This window comes from Columba livia, chromosome 3 (assembly GCF_036013475.1).
Source record: "Columba livia isolate bColLiv1 breed racing homer chromosome 3, bColLiv1.pat.W.v2, whole genome shotgun sequence".
In the NCBI taxonomy this organism is placed as follows: domain Eukaryota; kingdom Metazoa; phylum Chordata; class Aves; order Columbiformes; family Columbidae; genus Columba; species Columba livia.
In genome coordinates this window covers 25,230,247-25,250,914 of record NC_088604.1, presented here as the reverse complement: position 1 = coordinate 25,250,914, position 20,668 = coordinate 25,230,247, and the positions used below count along the sequence as shown (strand labels likewise).

Below are 20,668 nucleotides of genomic sequence, written 5' to 3'. Positions count from 1 at the left end.
AATACAGAAGCTAAAAGCACTTTGCACCACTTTGTATGTAAATGCAACAGCCACTACACTAAAACCAACTAATGGTCTAGTACTGGCAGTTTTAGGATGGGCAAACTCAGGGCACTAGAACTCTTGCTAAGGCAGTTTCTTTATAAGCAATATCATGAAGCTACAATCAGTTTTTTGCATCAAGAAAGGAAAAAACACAACGTTTTTCTGCAGCAGAGCACATACCACTCAGCGTTGTTGGAAGAGCCGTTTCCCTCGTGCCTCACCGAAGCATTCGGGCAGCACTTGCAGCTGCTGGGCACTGTCAGAAACTCAAGGCAGAAACTTTGGCTGTGGCTGCCAACTCTCTGCTGTGTGAGTCCCTGCACAGCCCAGTGGTTTTAGGAGCCCGTGCACACACCCCAGCGTTTGGCCACACAGAGCCAGAGTCCCTGGCATGCCAACAGCCTGGCAGCCCTTGCACAGAGGCTGTGGCCCAAGCCCTTTCCCCAGTCACATCATCCCTGTGACCCTCTCACCGCTGCCTCAGGGGCCTCAAATCCTTTCTCCAGCCCCCCATGCCCCGGCTGCCGTGTCCCTCTGAGGTGCAGCCGCAGCACTCCACTTGCCTCCAAGCCAGCCCCACGGAGAAAGTCACTTCACAAGCCTTCGGGGACAAGCCTGAGGTGGCTTTTCCCTCAGCTACACTTGCAGGCCTTAGGGATGCAGCTTAGCTGCAGGACATAACTGGCCCTTGGTGCAATTTTACAATAAGGGTGGTGAAACACTGGTACAGGTTGCCCAGAGAGGTGGTAGATACCCCGACCTGAAGACAGTCAAGGTCAGGCTGGACGGGGCTCTGAGCAGCCTGATCTAGCTGGAGATGTCCCTGCTCATGGCAGAGGGTGTTGGACTAGCTGGTTTTAAGGTTCCCTTGCAACTAAAACTATCCTAGGATCCTGTGGAGCTGCGGTCACCAGGCCTGAGGGAGGGAGGGGGCGGGCAGGCTGCCCAGCACCGCCCCCGAGAGCAGCAGCCGGGGCCGCTGAGGGGCGGGCTGGGTCGGGCAGTCTGCGGGGGGTTGGTGGGGCCGGGGTTCAGGCGGTGGTGCGGTGAGTACTGTCAGCGGCGGGCTGGGGGCCTGCTGCGGGGGTTGGGGGCTCCGCGGCGCGGCGGAGGAAGCGGGTCCGGTGTGAATTGCTGCTGCGAAGCGCGGCCTGTGGCGGGGCGCAGGGCGGGCAGCTGCTCCGCCGGAGATCGCCGGCCGTGGGACCGTGTGCTGCCGCCTCTGCGGAGCCGCAGGAGTGCGATTGGCGCCGTGGCGGGGTGCGGAGGGAAGGAGGGCAGGACAGGCCCTGTGCAGCTGTGTGTGAGGAGCAAAGCATTGCGAGGAGCTGCTTTGGGCTCCACGTCCAATTAGAAAGAGTGTTTAAGATCTTGCAGCCAATTCTGAGCTTGCTGTTAATTTCACTTAACTTGTTTCTCATTGAAAGGCTGGTGCCTGAATTATTTTGGACAAAGTGACTCTTTAATACAGTGATCACAGTGGTAGCTGTTACTCTGTCGACTACCTGGCTGAGGTCCAAGGAAGGTCAGATCCACTGGAACATCAAGAAGGTTTGTGATTTCTTTTCAGGTCCATTGTTGCTATTTAAGAAGTATTATTTACCAGCTTGGGCACTCTTTTATGACTCATTGCTTTACAAAGGGGTATTCAATGCAGAGCAGTAATAGCGTCACCAAAGTACTTTGCAACCCTGTGTAAGCGTTCAGTCCTTAAGCAGTGCAGTTTTAGGAAAATGTAAGATTTTTGGTACCTGAGCAAGAAGACTCAAGCCTTGGCCAATCCCTACACGAAACTGTGATGAACAAGTACAAGTTATGTTGATACCTGAACTTTTTTCCTCTGTTGGTATCTGAACTTGCTCTGTTCTTCAGCTTTCCTGGCTGTTTGAAGTGGAGCACTGAGCTCTGGCAAGCAGGGCTCTGGCTGGGCTCATCCTTATGAGCTCTACCTCTGCTTCAGGGAGAGGTCAGGGAAGTTTGTTCTTTCTGCTTATGCTGGCCTGTCCTTGTAGTGCTGGGTAAAGAACTGCCTGGGTGGCTGGGCCAAAGGAGTTGTGGTGAATGGAGCCAAATCCAGTTGGTGGCCGGTCATGAGTGGTGTTCTGCAGGGCTCAGTACTGAGCCCAGTTCTGTTTAATATCTTTATCAATGATCTGAATGAGGGGATTGAGTGCACCCTTAGTAAGTTTGCAGGTGAAACCAAATTGGGTGGGAGTGTTGGTCCGCTGGAGGGTAGGAAGGCCATACAGAGGGATCTGGACTGGCTGGATCATTGGGCTGAGGCCAATTGTATGAGGTTCAACAAGGCCAAGTGCCAGGTCCTGCACTTGGGTCACAACAACCCCAGGCAGCGCTACAGGCTCGGGGAAGAGTGGCTGGAAATCTGCCTGGCAGAGAGGGATCTGGGGGTGTTGATTGACAGCGGGCTGAATATGAGCCAGCAGTGTGCCCAGGGGGCCAAAAAGGCCAACAGCGTCCTGGCTTGTATCAGGAATAGTGTCACCAGCAGGACCAGAGAAGTGATCAACCCCTTGTACTCGGCACTGGTGAGGCTGCACCTCAAATACTGTGTTCAGTTTTGGGCCCCTCATCATAAGAAAGACATTGAGGTGCTGGAGAGAGTTCAGATGAGGGTGATGAGGCTTGTGAGGGGTCTAGAGCACAAGTCCCTTCTCTAAATGCCTTGTTTATGTGCCCTGTTGCTGTTCAAGAATTAGAACTCCAGCTGGGCATCCAGCAGCACTAGACTGGATGCCAAGTCTGAACTCTCAAGACATAATCAAGTCTTTATTATCAAGCACATATTTATGTGTCAGGAGAACTTTGTTGGAAGAGGCTGAGGCATTTGGGGTTATAAGCATTGCCAGGGATTGGTGGAAGCTTAGCAGTGTTTTTGAAGACCTGTATTTTGTACTGAGGTACCAGATTTCTTCTGTGAGTCCAGCCAGCACAAAGGAGTTTGGTGAAGATGGCCAGGGATGCAGTCTCTCCTCTCACTGCTGTGCTATTTATGTGTGCCTCTTCATTGGTGTCTTTAGAATTATGGCCAAAGTTTCCATTTTGTGGCTCAATTACATACTGTGCAGTCTATGCAAGAATAAATCACCCTGCATGTAAACAGACAAAACTTTGCCTTAATGATGAAGCACTCTGTTAATCTGTGACTCTGTCTTCTTATTAAATTTGCTTCGTCCTTCTGGGACCCATTAGCGATAAGAATACAGTGTTAGCTTGGTTTCCAGCACCAGGCTCACATCAGCTGCTGGGTTCATACCGCGGTGTGTGACTGCCCTTGGTGTCAGTGAAATCTGAAATGAAGTGTTTCATCCCAGCGCCTTCATGCAGTGGGCTGACTTCAGCCCCCTGCTGCTGGGGACATTGTCCAGGACTTGTCTTTCCAACAGAGGTCATGGTCACATTTGTTTGGTTTTGATTTTAAAGTTAATTTTCAGAACAAATAGGTTATAAATCCCTGTTACAGTTTAACTGTTGTTTATAAATTGGAATGGGTCTTGAAGTTGGACCAGGTTGTCTATAATTGATACATTGCTATTTGGGTAATGGTCAAAACATAACTAGCTGAATATGGAAGACAGCAAGCCTGGTGAAATATATGCTGGAATATATATTGCTGTTATAAGCTCATATTCCTAAGGGCAGAGCAGCGCGGAGCTCTGAAACTTCATAATGAGAGACATGAAGACAGTGCTGGTGTCTCTGGGTTGGTGTTCTTGTGAAGCAATTCATTTGACATTGTGCATTTTCAAACCTGGTATGACAGGGACACTGTCACAGAACCCAACACCTACTAAATAGATTACATCACTACAAGTTTTAAATGTATTTATTCAGGAATATCCTACAATTCTGCTTTGGTTGTAAAACTCTCATGAGTTCTTAAAGCTGTGTTAAGATATGATTTGATAGATACTTATTACATTCTGTCATGATTCTTTTTTGAATCGCTGCATACTCTCCTGGTAATGTGTACTTTTTCTTTTTTTCCACTAATCCACAAGAAACTTGGTTGAATCAAGCCCAAGTATCTGGGTCTTCATTGCCCTTCAACTTTCACATTCATCCAACAGGATTTAGCAGTTCAGAGTGGAACATTTTAAATGCTAATTTAATACGTGCTTGCTATAAGGTAATTTTCTTGAATTTATCAGGAAACAAGAACTCTGAAATCATGGCAGGGAAACCCAAGCTGCACTACACCAAGGGAAGGGGGAAGATGGAGTCAATCCGATGGCTGTTAGCAGCTGCCGGGGTTGAGGTTTGTATCTTTCTTTGATAAGGTGATAAGATTAATCTGTGATTAAAAAAAAAGTGTTCTTTGAAAATGTTTCCCAATTACATCTATGCTTAGAGATATGCACATCACATGTTGTGATGCAGAATACTTAGATTCAGTGATACACTGTCTCATGTGGTTTTTATTTAATGTATTCTTTGAGCAACAGTTGCCCAGTAAAAGGATTTTAGCATATAAACAGGATTGTTAAGTGTCATTTTTGAAACTTTCTTTAAGCTGAGGAGATCTTAAATTGTTGTTCCAGACCAAAACTGTGTTATCTCTGAGGTTTTCTGAATGCTCATTACTTCTCTGAGTCTCATGATTGTTCTCCACTGAAAGACCATGTGTCCCACATGAAAATCTTTAGAACATTATCTCCAAACAAAGTGCTTTTTATTCTTTAGTTCCTACCCGAGTGGGAGAAATCAGTGAAGCTGCAGTGCAGCTATCTGCATTAACATCAGGTGAAAACCATCCTAAGGCATCTTAATTTCTACATGCTATTTTTGCTTGAATACAGTCCTTTGAAATTGTTTTCTCAGAAACTATTTATACTGTATTAGAAAGAAATGGCTTTTTAATGATGCTCACTTGTGAATGTTGCTGATGGAGAAGCTGCAGAGCACGAGTGCTGAGGAAACGGAGATTTTGCCCTCTCTCAAATGTCCTCCTAATTGAAAAAAGCCTAACATGCCAGTGGGGAAAAAGAAGGAGATAAGTGCTTTGTAACAGAGGCACAACTTATTAAAAATTTATCAGTATTTCACGCGGCATCAGCTGCTTTTCAGTGGATGATTTGGTGTCAATTGTTCGGGCAGTCACGTAGACTGGTCTTTATAATGAAGGAATGGGTCTTTTTAAGTGTAAAGCACTGTATGTTACTGTGCGGTTGGGACACTCTAGTCCTGGGCTATTTGCTGGAGCAGAGATGAAGAACAGGCATAGGGAGTAAATGCGATCATGAGAAGTATGGGGAATAGTGTGGAGAGGTGGAGTCTAGTTTCCAGACTTCCTTCCACTTCCCTATTCCCTTTACAGTGACACAGTGTTTCCTGTCTGTGTTTTTCAGTTCGAGGAAGAATTCATAGAAAAGAAGGAAGACCTAGAAAAATTACGCAATGGTGAGTCTGTAAACTGAACATAAATTCACGCCAATATAGTAAAAGGACAACAGTTGAGATTTTTCTAAGACCACCAATATGATATGACCTCTAGAGAGATTTGAGAGACCTGCTTGCTTGCGAATGCTTTCATCCCTCAGGACTAGAAATGTCTTCGTGTGTTACCAGGTCTCTTTCTCAGATTCAGTGTGATACTGCAGCAGTCTGAGTCATTTGCGGCTTTTTCTTCCCTAGATGGATCCCTGATGTTCCAGCAAGTGCCCATGGTAGAGATTGATGGGATGAAGATGGTGCAGAGCAGAGCCATCCTCAACTACATAGCAGCAAAGTACAACCTCTACGGGAAGGATCTGAAGGAGAGAGCCTGGTATGGTACCAGTGCTACCATCTTTACTAATACTCTTCTATTGTTTCTAAAATTTGTGAGAAGAATATTGCTTTGAAATATCTGCATGTAAAGCATATACATCTGCCAGTGCTTTGTCTCTTTGGATCCAGGGATTGGGTGAATGGACTTTACGATTGATGAATATAATAATATAATAATATAATAATATAATAATATAATAATATAATAATATAATAATATAATAATATAATAATATAATAATATAATAATATAATAATATAATAATATAGGCTAAGTTTGTCTTTTGTTTGTTTTACTGGAAAGCAGTAGTAAAAACTACAGCTGACTGCAAAAAATTAAATGTCTTTAAAGCGTTCTAATTATTCAAAATCTTTCACAGCTAATTTTAAAAAAGACATGTTCAGGGGCTTAATGCTACTGAAAGTTTAAGCAATATTTCCTAATATTGCTTTCCTATGTAAGCTGTAGATACTTTCCATTGTCATAACTAAAAGAATAATGCAAAAGCAAAAATCCTTATTTACTCTTTTCTTAAAAAACAAGTCATGCAGAAGGTCAAGTCCTTAATCTAAGTGACTGCAACTTACTGCAAAGGGTTTATTCTGTGATAATGGAGGGGCAAATCCAGAGATTGTGGGAATTACTATGCACTGGTATGTCTGAGCTGGCAATTGGCAATTTATTGCTTGATTCTTTCACAATTAGACCTCAAAACTTTTTTCCACTAGAGTGGTTTGCTTATGTGGTCTTTTCTCCCACAGTATAGATGAACAGGTTATCAGTGGAAAACAGTGTGAAATCCACTTTAAATACATTAGTTGCAGACTCTTATTTATGCCTGGCTTGTTGCAGACACTCTGTGCCTTTTTATAAAGATCTGTGCTTTGAAAAAACTGAGCTGTAATCAAAGTGGAAGAACAAGGAAGGAAACTAGTGTCTTGATACTACATTGATTAATCAGCACTTTACTCCATTATCACTTCAGCATTGTATTTCAGGAAAGTAACCAAAATGGAATGTTCAAATGATAAAGGTTAAATAAAAATATTTGTTTCAGGATTGATATGTATGTGGAGGGAACAACAGACCTGATGGGAATGATCATGCATCTCCCTTTTCAACCAGCTGACACAAAAGAAAAGAATCTTGCCTTGATCATTGAACGAGCTACAACCAGGTACTTTCCTGTTTATGAAAAGGTAAGTGCTCTATCACCAGTAGTCCACAGACAGTAAAGTGGGGTACAGGTTCGCTCCCAGCCCACTCCCCTGTCCCCACACACCTCCCTTCCAGAAGGGAAGTGACAGTACAACTCTGGAACTGTATGACGGAGCCAGTATTCAGCCATGTGAAAAGAGGGCCACAAAATAATATTGGGCGGGTTTCAGTACTGAGTATCTTTGCTGTCTTTATTAAGACTCCTCAAAGGACATATCCTACTTTTTAAGCTGAGCTACTAAGCTACTCTGATAGCTCCTAGCATTTTGCATAAATTAATAATTTAAATACCTAGTCCAGATTTCAGAACTTATTGTCTGAAAGCATATATACTCTTGCTGTTCAACATTAAATATAATTGGGCTTTATAGTTAAGGTCCTAATTCTGTGATTTTTCTCAAACTCATTGCTTAAACATGTTATACTTACAGACTACTACTGTCTTTTTCTAAATTACTATTTGGGCATCCTTAGGTGTGCACAAAGAAGCTCTGCAAACAAGATAGATGGATTATAGCTTAAAAGCATAAAGCAATTATTTACTGGCTTGCACGTGCTCAAGAGTTGGCCTCTGATGAGCTACAAGAAGCATTGGTATGCTTGCTACCCCAGTAGAGCACATGGAGGGTCTTTCTGGCTAGGGAAGACTTGGTCAGGAGGGGACGGGTTGTTCTGTGCTTCTCCCTGGAATGTAGGCTGGATGTTACTTAGTTGCCATTTTCTACCAACTTGCTGTTTGTTCTGGTGCTTTGTTTTTCCTTTCAGGATATTTTAATTTGTGTGTGTGTGTGTGTGTGTTAACATTCTCCTGTTTGAATTTAGCCAGCTGTGATCCTAATCTCACTATCCTACTTCTATTTGCAGTTTTACCTTTTGCACCTTGTATGGTTGTACTATACAGACTCTCACAGTGCTTTTTCAGAGTGTAGCAGTCTCCTTGGAAGTCTGTGCTAAGCGTACAAAGCTGTGTTGTTTCAGAGCTGGGCCAGGTTTCTAGCTTGAATCCTTGGTTCACAGGCAGCTGAAGTCCATTCAGAAAATACAGGACTTGATGCAATTTCGTGTTGTTCTTTATCAGAGCCTTAAATTGTACAAGTGAAACCCACAGAGGCTTCCCTGTGAAAAAAAAAAAGCACACATAAATGACATAAGCCAGCACTTCTGTAGTCGTAATTCACACAGATCCACTGCCGTACCAGTGGAAGGCAGTGCTGAGAGAGGCTGATTGTACATGCTGATCTTTGAATCCCCCATGGAAGGGCTGTCTGTTACCCGGCTGAGGAAGTGATCCTCAGTGCACTACAGTTGTTTCCTGGATTACTTACAGCTCGCTGGGCTACTTTTCCAGCAGATGTTGGGTTGGTTAGAGTCCCTGGCAGGAAAAGAGCCTGCAAGTGCGATGCCTCCTGTAGCTGGTGTGAGAAGGCTTCATCAATCATCTCCCCCTGATCGGGCAGCCTGTAGTAGACACCAACTACAAGGTTCTTGTTGTTGCCTTGGTCTCTGGTTCTTACCCATAAGCTTTCGACCTGCTTGTGGTTATTCTTCAGGGACAGGTCTTTACCACTATCCATCTCTTAATGTAGAGGACAACCCCTCCACCCCGCCATCCTTATCTGTCCCTTCTGAACAGCCTGTAGCCATTGATCACCACACTCCAGTCATGGGATCCGTCCCACCAAGTTTCAGTAATGGTAACTAGCTTGTAGCCTTCTAGCAGCATGGTGGCTTCCAGCTCCTGCCGTTTGTTGCCCATGCTGCATGCATTGGTGTAGAGGCTCTTCAGCTGGGCTGTTGGTCATGTCACCTTCTTAGAGGAGCACCCCTTAGTTCCTTTGAAGTATTTCGCTGGTGTTGCCTTGGTTTTTGTTACCTCAGGAGCCCCTGGTTTATTTCCATAAGAGTTCCAGTGTGCTGCAGTGTACCCAGCATGTCTCAGAGCCACAGGCTGAGGGCCGTCACTAGCACCCTGTGCCTCTAACCATGGTGTCCCATCCCACAGTTTGTCATGAGCAAGCCTGATACTATCACACTCCCCTTTGTTTTAGTGGGTTTGCTCACCGGAGGAAAGTATTCCAAATAATCCTTGTTCACTTGTGGTAAAGACACAGCTAAACTTCTCCATGATTTTTACCCTAGCTAACTTTGTTAGAAGGATTAGTAATTTTTCGTCTTTGCCAGCTGTTTAAATTGTATTTTGATTCCGCTTAGCAGGACTTGCAGTCTGTGTGTTATGCAATCCTGATAGAAAGTACTGGTAGCTATGAGAGTTCACTTTAAACAGCAGCCAGATAGAGCAGCGCAAGGTAACATGAAGCACTGCAGGTGATCTGGTTCTGATGCTCTGGTTGGGAATTTCCATATGGCTTTGACAGATGAGCTGTGGTGGACCTTGTTGGAGCAATATGGAAAATAACTACATGAAGGTACCTTGCCTCTTGTCAGAGGTTACTGCCTTGCCCATAGTAAAACTGGCAGGTGGGACTAGAGAAGGAATCAGCTTCCAAAGTTACAGACTGATGTCCTAGTTTTAGTACATACTTGTTCAAGTGTAGCATTAGAGTGTGTTAGGCACAGACGTATTTCCTTCTCCTCCTTCTGCTGCAAGGGTGCTAGTCTTCAGGAAAAGGGTAGGCTGGAGAGCTGGTAACTGTTCTGAAGCTGTGCTGCAATATTCACCTTAGCACACTGAAACATGAGTTATGATTTAATTTTTTGTTGTGAGAATACCTATCATTTTCTAACTTTACAGATTTCCTGCATAGATTTGCTCTGCCGTGTATTTCTGTAGAAATCCACTTGTAATGAAATACCTAGATAAAAGTCTTACATCTTATGTGACTTTTTCATTGATATTTTGTAGGCCTTAAAAGATCATGGGCATGATTATCTTGTTGGCAACAAGTTAAGCTGGGCAGACATCCATCTGCTGGAAGCCATTTTAATGGTAGAAGAATGTAAGCCTGATGTACTGTCTGCATTCCCTCTGCTACAGGTTAGTAACCACCTGATGTCAAGATGGAGTGTAACATACAGATGTCACCGCCCAGTTTTAAACGCTAACTGATGTTTAAATCTCTGAACCATTGTACTGACGGTTCTCTGGTCTGCTTGTGTTGACTACAACAACCTGAACACACGTGCTCTGCTTTGTCCCCGGAGCTGCTGGGAGCTCCACCTTTCTCCAGCTCTGCTTTTCCCAGCTGTTCTCAGCTGGCAGGAGCTCACTGACTAACCCTGCCAGTTGGGTCTTGTAACTGTTCCTTCCATGTCTTCAAACACAGCAGTTGGCATCAGTAGGGGAAGCCTGCAGCTTGTTGTGTCTGCAGCTTGTTGTGTCTGCAGCTCCTGTCCTTTTTTTTCTGACAAAATTATATTTTGAAGAAATCATATACAAGAGCTGTTAGGTTTATTATGTCTTGTCTTCCACAGTGCTTTGCATTGAGGTATTACTGCCCTTGCCTCTTTTTTTTTTTTTTCAATGGAAAATGCTGAGTGCTGAGCTGGCTATAAGGAGCTACTACATTTCTCTCTTTAATAAGTATGTCTGAGAAGTAAAAATCCAAGTCACTTGATTTATAAGCTATAAAGGATGGAATTATGGTTTCATGACTCTCATTGGCTTTATTGCTGCTTCTTACAGGCTTTTAAAGGAAGAACAAGCAACATTCCAACAATCAAAAAATTCTTGCAGCCTGGCAGCCAGAGGAAGCCACCACCAGATGAGAAGTCTGTTGCCAATGTGAAGAAAATATTCAATATGTAATCGCGTGGCTGCTGAAATTAACACAACTGCAGTGTATTAGCAGAGCTGTGCCTTGTTAAGTGTAAACTGCATAGATGTGCTCTGTAGCTTGCATCATGTGATAATCATTGAAACAGGATACACTTTTAAATTGGAGTAGAAGACTGATTTGGACCTGTTGAGTCCAGAAAGTGGTATTTCATGGAGCAGTTACACGAAATAAAATATGCTGATACTTTGTATGTTTGTTTTGTTTTGTTTTTTAATTACAGTACAAGCCTGGTAGGGTAAAATGTTTCAGTTGCAACTTCCAGAGTACTGTGCAAAGAAACCCCTCTTCCCCTTCCTCCCCACATTTTAATAAACTGGAGGAGAGAAGAGCCACTCCATAAAAATAGGGAAATTATTTAAATTTGGGCCAGAATCTATAGTTTTTTCCTCACTAGGTCATCTCCTAGATCCAAGTTCACTGTCCCTCTGCTGTATTTCACTGCTGCTCTGTACTTTCAGAACTGTGGTTTAAAAAATTAATGATAGATTCATGATCCTCATAAGTTTATGGGCAGAAGTAAAAAAACCTGTTTAATCCCCACATTAATCTCTCAGAAGAGATTTTGTTCACTGAGAGATCGAGTCCATGTGTTCAATTCACCTGATATGGTTTTCACCCATTGAAACCACCTATCCCTTTTGTCTTTTTTTAGCTGCTTGGCTAGATGGGTCACAGCAAGGAAAATGCCTCTTGATTGTTTTTGTTTGTTTGTTTGTTTGTTTTGTAAAGTTTTACCTATTCCAGTCACTTCCCAAGTAGTTGTAAAGAGAACTGCACTTCCTGCTTACCTGTTCAGTAAAATAATTTTATCTCAACAGTGCTTAAAGCATTCACTGCTATTTTGGATTCTTTACCCTAATTTTGTGGGAACCATCGCTGTCCTCTTGAAGAACTGTGCCATGAACTATTCATCTTCCTTGCAATTAGTTGTTTTTCTCAGTAGGATTTGAACTGATTAGGCCGTGTGTAAACAGAGCTGCTGCCCAGCAACGTTAACTCCTTTTCTGACCTACGCAGAAGCCCCGCTATGGTACGTGGCAGTTCAATTCCTCTGATATCGCTTGAAGTTCTGCTTCAGGATGAAATGAACCACATTTTATGTGTCCAGCTGTCATCTCAATCTGACGTCCATAACACACCAGCTCAATCACCTGAAAGCCTGGCAAGACCCAGATATGACTGATAACAGCATTTGTTAGCAAAAGATTCTGGTGCTGGAAGCTGTGGTTTAGGGCTGGTGTTTGTTTTAGGGGTTGTTTTTTTTTGGCCGTTTTTCTTTTCTGGTCAGTTGTGCCTTACACATCTGAGCTGCTCACAGCACCTTGTCACCACCTAAGCCCCTGCCAAGAATAATCCTGGTATTCTGCTGGTGGATTTGCACAGCACTGAGATTTACACATGACACCCTTTTGTAAGCAAGCACTGTATGAAAAAAATGAAGCAAAATTTCTCTTTGTCTTCAATAGTGCACTCCCCCATAATCAGTTTCCTATTGATTTGGCTGCACATTCCTGGGGAGGACTCCAGCAAGATAATCTGCATAAGACCACACTGGCAAACCTGTCAAAGAGGACTGAGACAGAGAGTTTAGAACCTATTTGTGCAAGATGGTGAAAATTCCTCAGCTTGTGGTTCATGTCAGTGGGAACTTAGAGCACAGTACATGCTTTAAACCAGCAGTGAGTACAGAGCAGATCACCAGACTCTTCCAGTGACAAAACTGCCCTGGTCTGCAGAAAAAAACTGAGGAGCCTTGAACATTTGATGTTTTATTTGAACACTGATGATAGTTTTTACATGTAGAACCAGTGTCAGAAAGAAAGGTGGGTTTTCTAGTGCAACACAGTACAGGCTCATGCCTTTATTGATTGACTGACAATATGATTAGAATTGATTACTTAATCTCAGAAGCTACAAAATTATGGTTCAATACATCTTCTTAGCATAAACGTATTATATATATTCTTCTCTCAGAGATACAGTGCAAGACTAACTCAATTTCTTGGGGTGCTCAACACGCCCGAAAGAGATCAAACTTGCAGGGAAAGATCTCTTGAGTCAACAGACTGCTTAAATGAAAGTAGATCAAAATATATCCTCAATAAAACATTGGTTTTAGTTTCTAAAAAAAGCTTTCAAAATATCAGCAAATGTCAATAATCATATTACAGGTACAGATCTTTTACAGAAAAGAAATGCAAGGCAAGACTCATGTTCAAACTTGTCTTTCAAGTCTGGAGAGCTTGCCTCTTTGTTCGCTGGCCATGGCAGTCATACTTCGGTTCTCAAGCTGCTAAATTCTCCTACAGCAGCATAAAAACAAGCCTCAAAATCATCAAAAGGCTGAAAAAAAACACAACACAACAGAACAAAAACCATAAATACGGCTGTCCATGAACAAAACCAGCTAAAGTCATCATTAAGTAACAGCGCATTCATAAATACCTGACACTACAGCCCCCAGCAAGCAATCTTTCAAAATGTCTAAATCTACAGCCTCAGCTGTCTGCCCAGGCTTGAAAAGCCAACCACAATGGAAAACAACATTTTCCAGCTTAAGTCCTGATTCTTAAATTTTGCATCTTGACAATTTGCGTCTGATTTTTTCCTTTCTGTATGTATTTGGAGTAACACAGTCCATGGAGTTTTACTATATGGTGACAATGAAGCAACAGTCATTCTTCCATCAGAAGACAGAGATTCTGACTTATTTTGAGTTACAGACTCAGTGGCGAAAAAGTCTCAACTTAATAATTTAATTCCAAAATAATAAGTACAGAAAATTATGTTTTACAGAATCCAAAATAAGCACCAGCAACAAAGTGATCAGACTGGTTGGAAACATCATGATTTGCAGTAATACTGACCAAAGGTCCTAGGTCAGGTCAAAAATGCCCCAGCTTTCAAAGGTGCTGAGTAGCAGTGAATGCAGCACTTCTGAACCAAAGTGCTGGTCTCTTTTAAGATGACTGTGTTGTATTAAACTAGATGACTGATTTTACACGTATGTGTTCAAAACCACTGAGGCTTACCTCAGGTTCTTCCAAGAACCTTATCATTATGCATTAATATTTAATTGCAGATATCTCCTTTCTTTGCTGAGCTAGTCACTGCATATCTCATGTATCTGCTTAGTGAAATGAAAAATCTGTCCACTGGAAACAGGACTGTGACCTCCAAACTAACTTCACTTAAAACAGTTGCTGGATGATAGTAACTTCCACTGATACTGGCTTGAATCAGATATTGAACGGCAACTATTTCAAAATCAGTGAGGTATTTACATTAAGATCCTCAATACATGTTTACCTCAGGCATGCTACTAGTCCGGCTGGCATTAATTTCTTGGACCTCTTGAACCTCATTCCCATTATAATGGTCAAAAGAAAAGCTGAAACTGTAAAAGACAATTCAATATATTTATGCTCTCACTTCTCCCAGTGGATCATTCAGACACATGGAGAGTCATCAAAGGTCATTGCTACGTTTTGCTATGAACTACAATTTAAAAAAAAATTAGATCAGAGAGAGGGCCTATAAAACATTGTTGTTTTGCCAGAATACACTGCTATGATTTCTTTCAGCTACAAATACTGTTTCCTGGTACAGCAGAATGCTAAATCCTATTCCACAAATGCAAAGTAACTTTGTCAAACAGTGAATTCTGCTCTTCCATATCTAAATTCACAGGGACACAAATAAAGTAGGAAGAATCTTCATCATAACAGTGACATGCATGCTGAACTACAAGAATAGCGTCTTATAAATCCCACCACCCTAGATCACTGCAGGTGTTTTCTAAGTAGAGCATCCTGCTTCATCTCTTTTCCTTTCATAATGCTGGCTCTTCATTTGCTGAGCCTTAAAAACTAGATTGGAAGGTTTGCCACTTGTTTTCACTACAGCATATGGCTACCAATGTCTCCTTCATCAAGACCACAAGCTCCCTTGTTTCCTTTAGCTAGGAGGGAACCATCCTTATCTGTGACAAGAGGTGAACAGCCCAAGAGGGCAACAAACGCAGTGCAAGCAGCAGAGAACAAACATCATGAAAGGAATTGCATCTTCTTCCTGGAGCAGTTTTACCTAAAAATGGAGGTAGCAATGAACTGATCAGGCAAGGTGATTTCCTATCAAACTGTGGCTACAGAGTGCTACATAAATGAGAACATTAATGAGAATACATAAACTCTGCAAAGCTGGCTAACTTCATTAAAGACTGTCAAATGAAATGGTTTTCCTAGAAGCGGCCAGAGAGGCAGGACTTCTCACGGGCAGCTGGGCTTTATGGCAGTTACACAAATCCCTTCCCTTTTTTATGGAGCAGTTAAACCATCTGCTTAATCACTGTAGTTCCTTGTGTCCACGAGTCTTTCATGGCAAACCAGCTAACGTGACAATTATTGCGCAGTTTGTATCCCATCTTTCTTATCAGCAAAGGAAAAACGCTAAGTCATGCTATTTGTTTCACTGGCAGCTAAGGATGCATTACATTATGCAAGACTGGATCCCACACCTACTTTACTTCTCAAATTACATTCTAATCTGTAGCTTTAATGATTTTATTCCAGTACTCTCCCAAGTTTCTCAGCTGGATTTCACAATACTTGAAGTGTTAGGCAACCATCTAGTAACAGGAGGAGCTGCCAAACGGTAACGCACACCTGCTGGCTTTGTGTGAATCATCTGCCTTATCTGGCAAACAGTTACACATTTAAGCTCTTGATTTCTGCAAGCTAAGCTGAAATGTATAAATCTATCAAGAAAAAAGTAACATTTAAACCAAAGCAATGCTAAAAATTCAATACAAGATAATTTTACATGCAATTCTGTAAACTGCTTGTTTTTGCTGTTTTTTTTTTCTTTGTTTACTACAGTAAAACACTTACACAATGATATCTTCACATTTCTTGGATCGCGTGTTATGCAGTAAGCTCCGTAACCAGCCACAGAACCAAAGGTGAGACCAGCAGCTAAAGAGATTTTACTACCTGCAAGAAACCATTCAAATGTTATTTCTCAATACATCTTTAAGCTCGATCTTGACAAAGGAGTTCTGTCTCTACAGAGTATTATCCAAATATTATAAAACCAGAACCAATTTTCCCACAGTGCAGCTAGTGCACACATTGTGCACAGAGAGGTAATTTTTCTGTAACTGGGTCATCTTCTTGCATGGCACTGGGAAAAAGTGACTAGATTAGAGGGAGATGAAGAAGATCTCGTAATACTTGCAATTTGGGAAAAATAATTTTTTAAGCACAAACCTAAATTTGGCTATTTTCTCTACCATACTTAACTTTAGAAACATTTTTATAATTTGTCTGGACTAGCTGTTGATTTCAACTACACGTTACAGCGCTTGGGAGTCTCCAAAAATGTTAGAAATGTGTCGATATATAAAAAGGGTAAATTGGACAACACGTGTAGTCATAAACCTTTCAGTTTGACATTAGTCCTGGACAAACAAATGGTATCATCAACACATTTAATTAATACTGTATTGAAAATGAGTTAAAACAATTAGATGACAATGAAGACGAAAGTACAGCTTTTAAAAGTAACTCAGTATCTTCTTTCAGTGCTATGGCAAAACTGGTTCACAAAGCCCAGAGTTTCAGTAATACACCTAGATTTCTGAATAGGCATTTGACTGGGTACTGTATGATAAAAGTGTAGAATCAGTACAGCAGGCATTAACTGGATTAAGCTGGTCCCAAAATGTTTAAAAATGAAGAAATTCAGATCTCCAGATGTCTTTTAGCTCCCAGCCCTGTTATACTGAATATTTTTGACCAAGAATTTGCATGAAAACACAAATCATTACCAATAAAAAATAATCTACATTTGCCACAAGGGCTGACCAACTATTAAAGGGTGAAGAGAAAAAGCAAATGGGATAGTCAGTGGGTGCAGCTGTGTGCAAACAAAAAACTACCGTGTTTTCTTAAAGTCAAATGAAAATCCATGTTTCTAAGAGCAAAGCATGTGCACGCTACACAGGGAAATAGTGACCGTGAATTGCAAGAATCGGGGCTATAACAGCCACAGCAAAGAAGACTGATGTGCTCCTGGGATCTACACTTTAAGGGAGAGCAAACAGGGACCAGGCTGGTGACCCCGCGTGGACGTCCCCGGTACCGCCGCGACCTCTGCCGGGATGTGGTGCCCAGCCGGGCAGGGCGCTGCTCGCTGGAAAGGACTGCAAAAATTACTGCAATGTGGAAAATTTGCTTTATAGTACATGATAACCTAAGACCTGATTATCTCAGAGTTAATACGCAAGAGATAATTAACCACTAGATCAGCATATGCAGGTAAAGGGTTTTCTTTCCAGAGTACACCTGGAAATCTCAAAATCAAGCCAGGATGACTCCGTAGAAAATAAGCTTTAATCAAAGATCATAGAATCACAGAATGTTAGGGATTGGAAGAGACCTCAAAAGATCACCTAGTCCAATCCCCCTGCCAGAGCAGGAACACCTAGGCTACACAGGAATATGTCCAAACGGGTTTCGAATGTCTCCAGAGAAGGAGACTCCACAACCCCCCTGGGCAGCCTGTTCCAGTGCTCCGTCACCCTCACTGAGAAGAAGTTTCTTCTCAAATTTAAGTGGAACCTCTTGTGTTCTAGTTTGAAAGCATTACCTCTTGTCCCACCGTTGGTTGTCACCGAGAAGAGCCTGGCTCCATCCCCGTGACACTCACCCTTTATACATTTGTAAACATTAATAATGTCACCCCTCAGTCTCCTCTTCTCCAAGCTAAAGAGACCCAGCTCCCTCAGCCTTTCCTCATAAGGGAGATGTCCCACTCCCTTAATCATCTTTGTTGCTCTGTGCTGAACTCTCTTCAGCAGCTCCCTGTCCTTCTTGAACTGAGGGGCCCAGAACTGGACACAATATTCCAGGTGTGGTCTCACCAGGGCAGAGTAGAGGGGGAGAAGAACGTCTCTTGACCTACTAACCACCCCCCTTCTAATACACCCCAGGATGCCATTGGCCTTCCTGGCCACAAAGGCACAGTGCTGGCTCATGGTCATCCTGCTGTCCACCAGGACCCCAGGTCCCTTTCCTCTATGCTGCCCTCCAACAGGTCGTTTCCCAACTTATACTGGAACCTGGGGTTGTTCCTGCCCAGATGCAAGACTCTACACTTTCCCTTGTTATATTTCATTAATTTTTTCCCCGCCCAACTCTCCAGCCTGTCCAGTTCTCTCTGGATGGCAGCACAGCCTTCTGGTGTCAGCCACTCCTCCCAGCTTGGTGTCATCAGCAAACTTGAAGATTATCTACCTGGTCAACACAGGAAATGCTACAGGAAATGAGAAGGTCCAAAATACACTGAAGGTCAAAGATAACATGACAGCCACTTTTTGCCCTGGAAACAAACTCATCGGTTAGAGTAACAGAAAAAAGTGAGCACTTAAATGCTTAAGTTGACCCAAGTAAATCTCATGAGACTCAGCTCATTTTTAGTGCAGGATGGATTTAAGATGCAGTCATGCAGCAAAGTTTTCACGTCTCACATCAATTCTTTTTTATAAAGCACAGCAGCAATGAAACTCAAATACATAATTTCAAAATCCTACTGTCCCTGTGTTTACCTTTACGAGTGTATCCTACAACACCTCCAACAGCCAGCAATGCAGCATATGCAAAACCAATCCAGTCAACAGCCATGGTCCCAACTCTGGAGAAGAAAACACATTGCAAATGAGAACAAACAAGTTCCCTCCTCCTCATAAAAAAAAAAAGAAAAAAAAAAAGAAAAAAAAAAGTAATTACTTAAAGTGCTCTAAATAACACTACGCTCTCCTAAGTCATGTTTGACTACTGTGTCGAACACTGAAATGGTGACAGTGTGTCTATTGGCTACTTCATTATCTTTTCACTAACTGCTGCCCTTCCTTTCACCTCAGTATCTTTGTCTACTGCATTTCCATTTGGGAAAATTGGTATGTCAGGCATGTATTTGGCATCTCTTTTTCCATTAAGAATACATGCATGCAAGCTAAAAGCTTGCCGCTGCCTGAAATATCACATTTATTGCACTTGTGCCATACGGTAGGTCCGGGCAGATGCAATGGACACAAACAGATCTTCACAGCACACAGCTTGGAGCCCTGTCAACCAGGTTGTCCCTGCTGTCCTTCAGGCGGGATGTCAGAGGCCCGGCAGCACCAGGCAGAAAGAGTTTTCAGAGTCGACACAAAGCTTCCAGGCAGAAACCTAGGCCGGCTTCAGGAAGCTATAGATACAGAAGCTTTACCCTGTTTCTGTGTACACACCTTTTGTTTCAACTTTAGATGTTGGTGTATTATCCTAAGCTAAGCTTCTGTCCTCCAAGAAACATTTAAGAAGTTACTGCGGTGACACCGATCCCCGCTGCCCCGGCTCAGCCGGCAGAGGTGCGAGTGGCCCCACCGCCCGGAGCCAGGCACCTGACCCCTCCATCTCCCCAATTAAATGCACCCTTAATTAAGTGCCAGCTTCCCTTGAGCAGGTGTGTCTTGGGTCTTAGTGTTAAAGGGGTGGCAGGAAAGGGCAGACACTCATAATTTCACATCAAGCCTTTAATATTAAGACGAGCATCTCACAGCGAGCATTTCCCCCCCCCTCCAGCCTTCGCCCCCTCAGGAAGGCAGGCGGTTTTAGGGACCCACAGCACCCCCAAACGGAGGCCTACGGAGCCGCAGGTTAAGCTCAAAGCTCGGCCTTCCATCCGCCCGGCCCCTGCAGCCCAGGCAGGCAGGCGGCCCGAGGCCAGGAGCTTTCCCGCGGGTGGGGACTCCCTCTCCTGCCCGCCGCGCCCCCCGTCCGCTTCCCCCGCTTCTCCCGCTCGGTGCAGCCCCGTGCTCGCTTCCCCGCCCTTGGCGGCCGAGCCTCCGGAGAAGGCCGGTGGCCGCGGTCTGGGTGTGCCGCCGCCCTCCCCGCAGCCCGCCCGCTCTCGGCCGCCCCCGCCGCGGCTCAGCCTCGCTGGACCCCCCTCGGCCGCCCCGCCGTACCTCGTCCCGCCGCGCCCGCCCCGCTGCCCTTCGACCTCCACCGGCCCCGCCTCTCGCGCCCGGCGGCCGCCGTGAGGCGTCCCGGGCCCTGCGCTGTTGTTCGGCTGAGCCAGCGGCGCCCGCCGAGCCGCCCCCTCCCCGGCTGCAGGCCCTCGGCGGCCGGCTCCCGGGCGGGGGAAGGAGGGCGCCGGCTGCCATCACGGCGGCGCCGCCGCGGTGCTCGGCCGCGCTGCCGCTTGCGGAGCTGCTTGCGCGGGGGGAGCGGCGGTTTGTGTCCTGGCTCCGAGGCTGGCGGCTTGTGGGACTCCTCGTCCTGCCCTCAGGCGGCTCGTCTGCCGGGGCTCCACGGGCAGCAGAACGGTCCAGGGCTTATTTTAGTCTTTTCAGCCTGAAAACCCTGGCCCGCCTTGCCGGGGATGGAAGAAGTGAACGAGAGAGTTGTGTTTGCAGAGCCACTTATCCCCGAAGGGGGCCCGTCCCTGGGTAGGGGCCGGGGTGTCCTGCCTGTGCCATCCCAGAGACACCCCACGACCCGGCGACAGGGCCACTGTTGTGCCGGGCACCCCTCTGCCCATCACACGGGGTGGCTTCTCATCACAGAATCACAGAATGTTAGGGATTAGAAGGGACCTCGAAAGATCATCCAGTCCAATTCCTCCCTGCCAGAGCAGGAACACCTAGGTGAGGTTACACAGGAAGGCATCCAGGTGGGTTTTGAATGTTTCCAGAGAAGGAGACTCCACAACCCCCCTGGGCAGCCTGTTCCAGTGTTCTGTCACCCTCACTGAGAAGAAGTTTCTTCTCAAATTTAAA

At 44.3% G+C, this 20,668-nt stretch overlaps 2 protein-coding genes across 4 annotated transcripts; one reads left to right on the top strand and one right to left on the bottom strand.

The window, feature by feature from the left end:
• The first annotated feature begins 968 nt into the window (after window positions 1-968).
• Window positions 969-11,036, top strand: LOC102092657 (glutathione S-transferase). Of its 3 annotated transcripts, none has more exons than XM_065056068.1 (8): window positions 969-1,091; window positions 1,473-1,596; window positions 4,215-4,321; window positions 5,412-5,463; window positions 5,698-5,830; window positions 6,891-7,032; window positions 9,915-10,046; window positions 10,695-11,036. In XM_065056068.1, the coding sequence occupies exons 3-8, from the start codon at window positions 4,235-4,237 to the stop codon at window positions 10,815-10,817; spliced, it is 669 nt and encodes a 222-aa protein (XP_064912140.1). In that variant the 5' UTR covers window positions 969-1,091; window positions 1,473-1,596; window positions 4,215-4,234; the 3' UTR covers window positions 10,818-11,036. The 3 variants fall into 3 exon arrangements, with proteins under 3 accessions (XP_064912140.1, XP_064912143.1, XP_064912141.1); XM_065056069.1 differs by lacking the exon at window positions 969-1,091 and adding an exon at window positions 1,114-1,305; XM_065056071.1 differs by lacking the exon at window positions 1,473-1,596 and having other exon boundaries at window positions 1,023-1,091.
• Window positions 11,037-12,601: 1,565 nt separating this feature from the next.
• On the bottom strand, window positions 12,602-20,141 carry TMEM14A (transmembrane protein 14A). Its single transcript, XM_065056073.1, has 5 exons — window positions 19,856-20,141; window positions 18,455-18,540; window positions 15,738-15,839; window positions 14,158-14,245; window positions 12,602-13,191 (listed from the first exon to the last, which is right to left on the bottom strand). The coding sequence occupies exons 2-5, from the start codon at window positions 18,528-18,530 to the stop codon at window positions 13,152-13,154; spliced, it is 306 nt and encodes a 101-aa protein (XP_064912145.1). The 5' UTR covers window positions 18,531-18,540; window positions 19,856-20,141; the 3' UTR covers window positions 12,602-13,151.
• Between the last annotated feature and the right edge of the window lie 527 nt (window positions 20,142-20,668).